This window comes from Peromyscus leucopus, chromosome 6 (assembly GCF_004664715.2).
Source record: "Peromyscus leucopus breed LL Stock chromosome 6, UCI_PerLeu_2.1, whole genome shotgun sequence".
NCBI classification, from domain to species: Eukaryota; Metazoa; Chordata; class Mammalia; order Rodentia; family Cricetidae; genus Peromyscus; species Peromyscus leucopus.
The window spans coordinates 67,962,935-67,970,575 of record NC_051068.1 but is presented as its reverse complement, the minus strand read 5'-3'; the positions used below and the strand labels follow the sequence as shown (position 1 = coordinate 67,970,575).

The following is a 7,641-nucleotide window of genomic DNA, read 5'->3' as shown; positions in this document are numbered from 1 at the left end:
CCGTCCGGGAGTCACGTGACGGAGGCGGAGCCCCCCCCCGTACGGGGCGGGGCCGGGGGCGGGGCGGGGCGGGCGCGCGGAACGCGAGGCGCTGTGTTTCGTGGCGGGGAGGCGCGCGCGCGCGCGCTGACGTGCGCGGCCCTGGCGCGTCACGTGCCGGGGGGACGCAGGAAGGCAAGTGGGAGGGGGGAGAGGCGCGAGCGCGAGCGCGAGAGGGAAAAAGGAGGGAGGGGGTGGGGGAGGAGGGAATCTTCTATCACGTGACAGGGGCGGCGCGGCCCGGGGTGTCAGTGTGGAGGAGACTGAGGTAAAGTTGGGAGCGCAGCGGCGTTGGCGGCGGCGGCGGCGGCAGCGGCAACGCGGCGGGGCCGGGTATTGTCCGCGGCCCCTTTAAATCCGCGATCCCCTTTTTTTACCCTCCCTCCTTTTTCCCCTGTCCCCTCGGTTCCCCCCCCCTCCCGCGGTAGGCCCCCCCCCCACGCTGTGTGTTTTCCCGCTGTACACCCTTCTAGTTTTGCGGACCCGGGCGTCCAACCTCCCCCCCACCCCCCACCCTCCCCCGTGTCGGCCGCCGGAGGTTTTGTTTATAGTTGGGTTCGCGGCCTACTGGGCCGCGCCAGAGCCGGGGCCTCGATTTGGGAGCGTGGCCGGGGCGGGGCTTGGGGCAGCCGGAGAGGGGGGGGGTCATGCGGCTAGAGCCTGAAGGGGGAGAGCGAGAAAGAGCGCGGGCGAGCGAGGCCCGGGCCCAGCCTGAGGTAGGGTTCTCTCCCAGGGCCAGTGGGGCCGGTGTCTATGGAGAAGGGCCTCCTCCCTTCCCAGCCCTCTGTGGGCCTCTGATCCGGATCCGGCCTGGTCTGGGGGCGAAAGGGGGGGGGCGATGGGGTGGAGCTGCCCTGAACTCCCCCATGTGGCCCTCGGTTTGGAGTGGGGAGGCTTAATTTGTTCCGGGTGGGAGGTAGAGAGGCGAATGGCCCCATGGGCTCTTGATGTGGCGCGGAGGGGGGTGAGTCTCCCATCCTCCGCGCGTGGGCTTCTGTCCTCTGTTCGTTTCCAGCCTCTTTGTCAGCTCCGCTTATTACTCTGCCTTCTTTCTTGCCGACCCTGATCGTGGAATCTATTTTTTGCTGCTGTCTTTAGCTTCCTGTTGTCTATACTGTAGTTTTGGGTACCCAAAACCATTATATTATTTGGGAAGCTGGATATGGAGGCCCCCATGGGCTGTATCACGCCTAAGGGACGTCACTATATCACTGGGCATTTGTTCATTTTTCTCATAATGGGAATGGAATTCCAAATTTCTTGAGACCCTTCACCTGGCGGACAGCCCCCAAATTGCTGTGCAACGTGATGTCACAAACAAGAGACTGTTTTTCCACGATTCTTAAAATTTAGCCACCCCTGGTGTAGGTTGTTGTAGAAAGAAAAACACCACAGTAAAAGGCGGTTTTGTTGTTAACGTTTTTTGCCTTTGACTCAACTGTGATTATTAAATGGAGAAATCCTTTTTTGTCTCCACCTCCCATATTCTTCGTTGGGGATATCCGATGTGATTTGCTGGGAGGGGATTGGGATCATTTTGACAACCAACATCACTAGAGATTAAAATATTTTGGATGTGTATCTGTTGATAAAACCTGTGTTGTGGTCCTACACCATTGTCTTTAATTATTAGATTACCCCAATGATTGTTTCTGTTGTGAATGAGAGCTACTGCTGTCGTGTAAAATAGTGACGAAGGGCTAACTGTACTGGTCCCCACCCCCAAGTGCTGCTGACTGGGAGAGCTCCTTATTAGAGTGAAGGTGGCCGGGGGAGGGGACACAGGCCTGCAGCCGAGCTTCCAGGGATTGGTTCCTCTGTCAGAGCCTACCCATCCCAGTCCGACTTCAGATGTCTGAATTGTTTCTCAAATTAGATTGTAAGCTCCCTGAGAGCAGCAACGAAGTCACAATGCTTTTGTATTTCCTGAAGTATTGGACACGTAGTAGATACTCAATAAATACTTACTGTTTATTTTTTTCAGTAAAATTTCTCTGGCTATTTTTTTAAGTAGCTGGCTTTCAAAATGTAGTCAAGGGCACTTCTTTGTTGAAACCTGTACTTGTTCCTGTAGCGTTCTCTTGGTTTCCAATACTTCTTTCTTATCCTATTTCCCTTAAGTACTTTTTTTTTTTTTTTTTTTTTTTTTTAAGAGTTAACAAACATGGTCACTCACTCCCACTGTATAACTCTGGGTATTTATTTTTGTTTGCTATTAAAAAGCTATTCTGTGCCCTTAAGTGGTTTGCCCAGATTATTTACTTTTGACCTGTTGCTCATTATTACTGATTAGGAGGTAAAATATTCTTAGTTTCACATTTCAAAGTATTGCCAAAGAGGGAAATGGAAATTAAAAGTAAGAATTGTCACCCCCACCCCCTTAGTTATGTATCTTTCAATATGACTTTGTAATATATTTACATCTCACTTGTAAGATGATTTACAGCTAGTCTTACAGCTTATATTTATGGTATAATTCTCAAAAATTGGTATTATACATGGAATAGAAACCATTCAGCATTTTTTTATTATCTTAGCCAATTTTAAAACAATAATTAAAAAGCCCTTTATTGGTGATAAGGAATGTAGTCAGTCTTTGTTCTTCATAACCACATCCCAAAAGAAAGACCTGTGCAACCTATTTACACTACTTGGTGAAGGATTTATCTGTAGGAAAGTTTGCTTCCTTTGTGTTATCAAAGAAATACGTGAAGTTCATGTTCCTAATAGTTAATTCTTGCATATTTCTTTAGAACTTTCATGACCTCAGAATCCAGTGTCTTCTGGGCAGTATAGAATTTATCCTGTATAGTGTTTTGTTAGTGAAAGAAAAAAAAATACAGAGTAGGAAAGTATAAATTTGTCTTCTTTTGAAAGGAATAAAACAATGAAAAGTAACCTAATTTTGAGCACTCTATCATGATGATGAATGTTTTCTTTGTTTACTCAAAGCAGCAGCTGAGATTACATTATAAAACAATATGAAGAAAGGGCACTTGGATTTAGTAGAACACTTACTTGGTAGAAAGGACAGAAACTATGTTCTGGTTTTGGAAAGGTTTTTGTGTTCTATGTTTCTTAAAAGTGAAATCATCCTGCAAACAATGTCTCAAATTTAAAGTCATTTTCGAGAAGCCTTTCCAAATAAAACTTGGTGATAGGTGCATTTGATTGGGGGCAGATTTGGGATTCCCCTTTTATTAAGGTGAGTGGTGGGAAGTAATTGCCTTTCTGTTTGCTGAAAGTGTGTTCGAGACCAATGAAGCAGCTGCAAAGGCAGTGTGCTGGGATTAACTAGGAGATGGATTCTGGGTAGTCCCTAGGACTAACACATGCCCTCTTAGAGTCATGCAGAGCTGAGACTGGAAGGAAAAGGCTAGTTATGAACTTGGCTTTTCCCAAGTAGTAGAAGTCACACATAACTTATGTCAAACAGTTGTAGGGCAGGTAAAGCTATGACTTAATGTATGCTGGGTATAATATTTTTTCCCTATCTCCCATTATGGTTATGAACCTAGGTCCTTAACTGAGCCATGCCCACAGCTCCTAAATATTTTAAATTGTAATTTCTTTGACTTACAGACTAACCTAGAAGGCTTGCTCCTTTCCTCCCTCCCTTCCTTCCTTCTTCTCTCCCTCCCTCCTTCCCTCCCTTCCCTTCCTTTCCTTTCCTCTTTCCCTCCTTTCCTCCCCCCCCCCTTCCTCCCTCTGTTCCTTCTTTCTTTCATGTCTGTCTGTCTTTTGTGACAGGATCTTACTGTGTTTCCCAGGCTGGCCTCAAATTTGCAATCCTCTCTGGTCAGCTTTCCAAGTGCTGGGATTACAGGTATGTGCTGTGCCCAACTCCTGGAAGGCATTTATTTTCTAGGGTTTGTTAATTATCTTTTTTGTCAAAGACACTTTAGATACTTTCACATGTATGGAAAGTTTTTTAATATTGATGTTTTTGTTTATTTGCAAGATAGCAGTAACTAAATTACTATGTTCTTAACATCTTTTAAAAATAGTCACATAGGCCAGCACTTGGGAGGCAGATGCAGGAGGATTGCCTTGAGTTTCAGGCCAGCCAAGGCTACATAGTAAGACTGTCTTCAAACAAACACCACACATGCTTTATATACATTTTTGGATGCAAGGTTTGTTGATCTGGCCTAGGACCTTATGTATGCAAAGCGTATGCTTTATCACTGAGGCACATGAACAAAAGTGGGTTTACTGCCATATTTAAACAACATAAAATGTCTCAGTGGCACACACCTGTAGTTACACTTGGGAAGTAGAGGAAAGAAGATTTTCAAGGTCAGCTTTGCTACATTGTGTTTGAGGCCAGATCAAACTAAAACTCAAAATATATCTCAAGAAGCTGAATCTTGAGTTGAAAATGTAGCTCAGTGGGAGACAGCTTGCCTAGCATATAAAAAGGCCTGAGTTTGATCCCCAGTACCACTAGAGAGAAAAGAATTGGTTTTTTTAAAAAAGTTATAATCCTCTCTAAAAGTGCATAAAGAGCTGGGCAGTGGTGGCGCACGCCTTTAGTCCCAGCACTCGGGAGGCAGAGGCAGGCAGATCTCTGTGAGTTCGAGGCCAGCCTGGGCTACCAAGTGAGCTCCAGGAAAGGCACAAAGCTACACAGAGAAACCCTGTCTCGAAAAGCCAAAAAAAAAAAAAAAAGTTGAATTTCCTTAGTTTGTTCCTTTGAGTAAAGTAAAGTGATTAGTGGTAAAGTTTTGATAAAACAGAATTAAAAACATTTTACCTACGTTTAACCATCTCTTTTTTCCTCTTCAGTATTCTTCCTTGTAAATACTGTTATTTGTATATACTGTAAATGATGACGTCGGTGGGCACTAACCGAGCCCGGGGAAACTGGGAACAACCTCAAAACCAAAACCAGACACAGCACAAGCAGCGGCCACAGGTAATGAACTGAAGGATATGAATCCAACCAATCCTGAAAACAGCTGGCTGATAGTGGTTTTCATGCAATGTGTATCATTTTGGGCTTTGACTCTTTTAGTTCCTTCTTCTTATCTATTCCTTGACTCTTGTAGTTTCAGGCCTGATAACTGTCAGAGGCGTACTGTGATATAACAAGTTTACTCTTTGTTGCTTAATATTGTAAGGCTTGGGGCTTCATTTTGAGTTCTGTGCTAGGTATGTCTAATAGTGTTTTTTTTCTTCAGGTATCTGAGCTGATTGAGTAGTACATTACTTACACTGTGATTTCTTTAGCCAGTATTTGTCAAGATATCTTTTTTCTGAAAGATTTTGACTTCTGCTCTTACTTTCCCCTAAGGTCTTGAGGCTTTACCTGAGTTTTTCTTTCCCAAGGAAAGCTAGGGTTTTCACTATAAATAATCCTTTTAAATTAACAAATGAGCAATGGTTCTGAACCTACCTAATGTTGTGACCCTTTAATACAGTTCCTTGTGTTGTGGTGACCTCCAACCATAAAATTATTTTCATTGCTACTTCATAACTAATTTTGCTACTGTTATGAATTGTAATGTAAATATCTTATATGTAGGATATCTGGTATTCGACTACTGTGAAAGTGTCATCCCACCTCCAAAGGGTCACGACCCACTGGTTGAGAACCATTGCCTTAGAGCATAGTTAAGTTTTAGAGAAATAAATTAACCTTGGGTATTAAGTTTGATTTAGGTGTGCTGTAATCACAGAATCCATAACTAGTGTTATACCAATGTGAATTAATTACTTAAATTGAGCTATTGTTCAAATATATTGAATATGTAAGACTAGACTAAAGGTTTCCCCATATGTTCCTTGACTTTCTATTTCCTCTTTCCCTTATCTCTTTCCTGGCTTTCCTCTAGTCTTGCTATTTATTCCTGACTGTCCTGGTTGGTACTCACTGTGTATTCTAGGCTGCCCTCAAACTTGGAATCTCCTGTGTCTCAGCTTTTGTGTAGTGAGCTTAGACATGTGCTGTCATCATGATCTGCTCCCTTACAAATTTCCCTCTTGTCTCTAAATAAATAAATTCCTTTTCTTCTTTTTTTCTTTTTTGGAGACAGGGTTTCTCTGTCTTGCCTTGCCTGGCATTGAACTCAGAGATCCTCCTGCTTCTGCCTCAGTGCTGGGATTAAAGGTGTGCACCACCATAGCCAGGCTTCTTTTTCTTGAGACAAGATTTCACTAAATTGTTCAGACTGGCCTTGACTTACATTATTCATGCCTCAGCCTCCTGAGTTTGAGATTACAGGTCTGTACCACCAGGTCTGCTCTCCTTAACACCCCCACCCCCCGGTTTTTCGAGGTAGGGTTTCTCTGTGTAGCCCCAGCTGTCCTGGAACTTGCTCTGTAGACCAGACTGGTCCTGAACTTACAGAGATTCACCTGCTTCTGCTTCTAGAGCTGCACACATGCTAGGCAAGTGCTTTACTTCTGAGCTTGATCTGCATCCTACTGATTTGGCTTTTTTGGTTTTTTTGGGGGGGGGGTGGTGTTTGTTTTTTTGAGATAAGGTTTCTCTGTGTAATGGTCTTAGCTGCCCTAGAACTTGATCTGTAGATTAGATTGGCTTCAAACTCAGAGATCCTATTGCCTCTGCCTCTGGAATTAAGAGAATATACCACCACTGCCCAGGTCTTTTTTTTTTTTTTTTTTTTTTTTAAATTACAACAGAAAAGAAACTGGTGTGGTAGAGTGTAAAGATTTACTATGTAGGTCCCTCTTCGTTAATTTCTTACCTCTTGATTAAGGCTTCTTGATCCTATCTCACTTCCTAGGCTACTGCAGAGCAAATTCGACTTGCACAGATGATTTCGGACCATAATGATGCTGACTTTGAGGAGAAGGTGAAACAAGTGAGTATCCCACTTGTTTTCTGTAAGCTAAGAAAATACCAGAATGATTAAATGTCATTGATGCTTACATTGATAATTGCATATACATTGAATATAATTATCCTGGGTAGGGAGATGGCTCAGTGGGGAAAGTGCTTGAGGACCTGACTTTGAATCCCATAAAGCCTGGCAAACCATTCATAGGAGCACACAGTGCTCTTACTGTGAGATGGGAGGTAGAGACAAAATCTGAGCTTCTGTGTACAATGGTGAACAACCAAAGAGAGACTGTCTCAAGGTAAAAATGTAGGACTGACACCAAGGTTGTCCTCTAACCTCCATTTCTGCTACACACAAAGATATTTGAGTATACATCATACACAATCATACACACACAAGGAAGAATAATTAGATTCATTGATAGTTTAGACCGTTAAATAATTATTTCCATTGCTTATATATTGCCTTCCTTTGAATAGCTACCTTGTCCAAAAAGTTCTATCTTAATTCTAAACTCTGTGTGTTCTGATACCCCCAGAATCTTGTGAATACTATTTTCTTTCTTTCTTTTTTTTTTTTTTTGGTTTTTCGAGACAGGGTTTCTCTGTGTAGCTTTGCGCCTTTCCTGGAACTCACTTGATAGCTCAGGCTGGCCTCGAACTCACAGAGATCCGCCTGTCTCTGCCTCCCGAGTGCTGGGATTAAAGGCGTGAATACTAATTTCATACCTCACCACTGAGCTGTATTCTTAGCCCCTTGGGTCTAGGAAGTGTGGAAAATGATATGTAGAACA

The 7,641-nt window shown here is 43.6% G+C and overlaps 1 protein-coding gene across 37 annotated transcripts in view; it reads left to right on the top strand.

Annotated features, from left to right (window-relative positions):
* The first annotated feature begins 206 nt into the window (after positions 1-206).
* The window catches only part of Ubap2l (ubiquitin associated protein 2 like), a 52,400-nt gene continuing 44,965 nt past the window's right edge, over positions 207-7,641 (top strand). For 23 of the 37 annotated variants that reach the window (XM_037206829.1, XM_037206825.1, XM_037206828.1 and 20 more), the window contains exons 1-3: positions 208-307; positions 4,828-4,957; positions 6,792-6,869. In XM_037206829.1, coding sequence (XP_037062724.1) covers positions 4,868-4,957; positions 6,792-6,869 — 168 coding nt within the window. In that variant the 5' untranslated portion in view covers positions 208-307; positions 4,828-4,867. Of the gene's footprint in view, positions 373-668; positions 756-4,827; positions 4,958-6,791; positions 6,870-7,641 lie in introns of those variants that run through there. The other 14 variants (XM_037206830.1, XM_028890877.2, XM_037206822.1 and 11 more) reach the window with 5 other exon arrangements.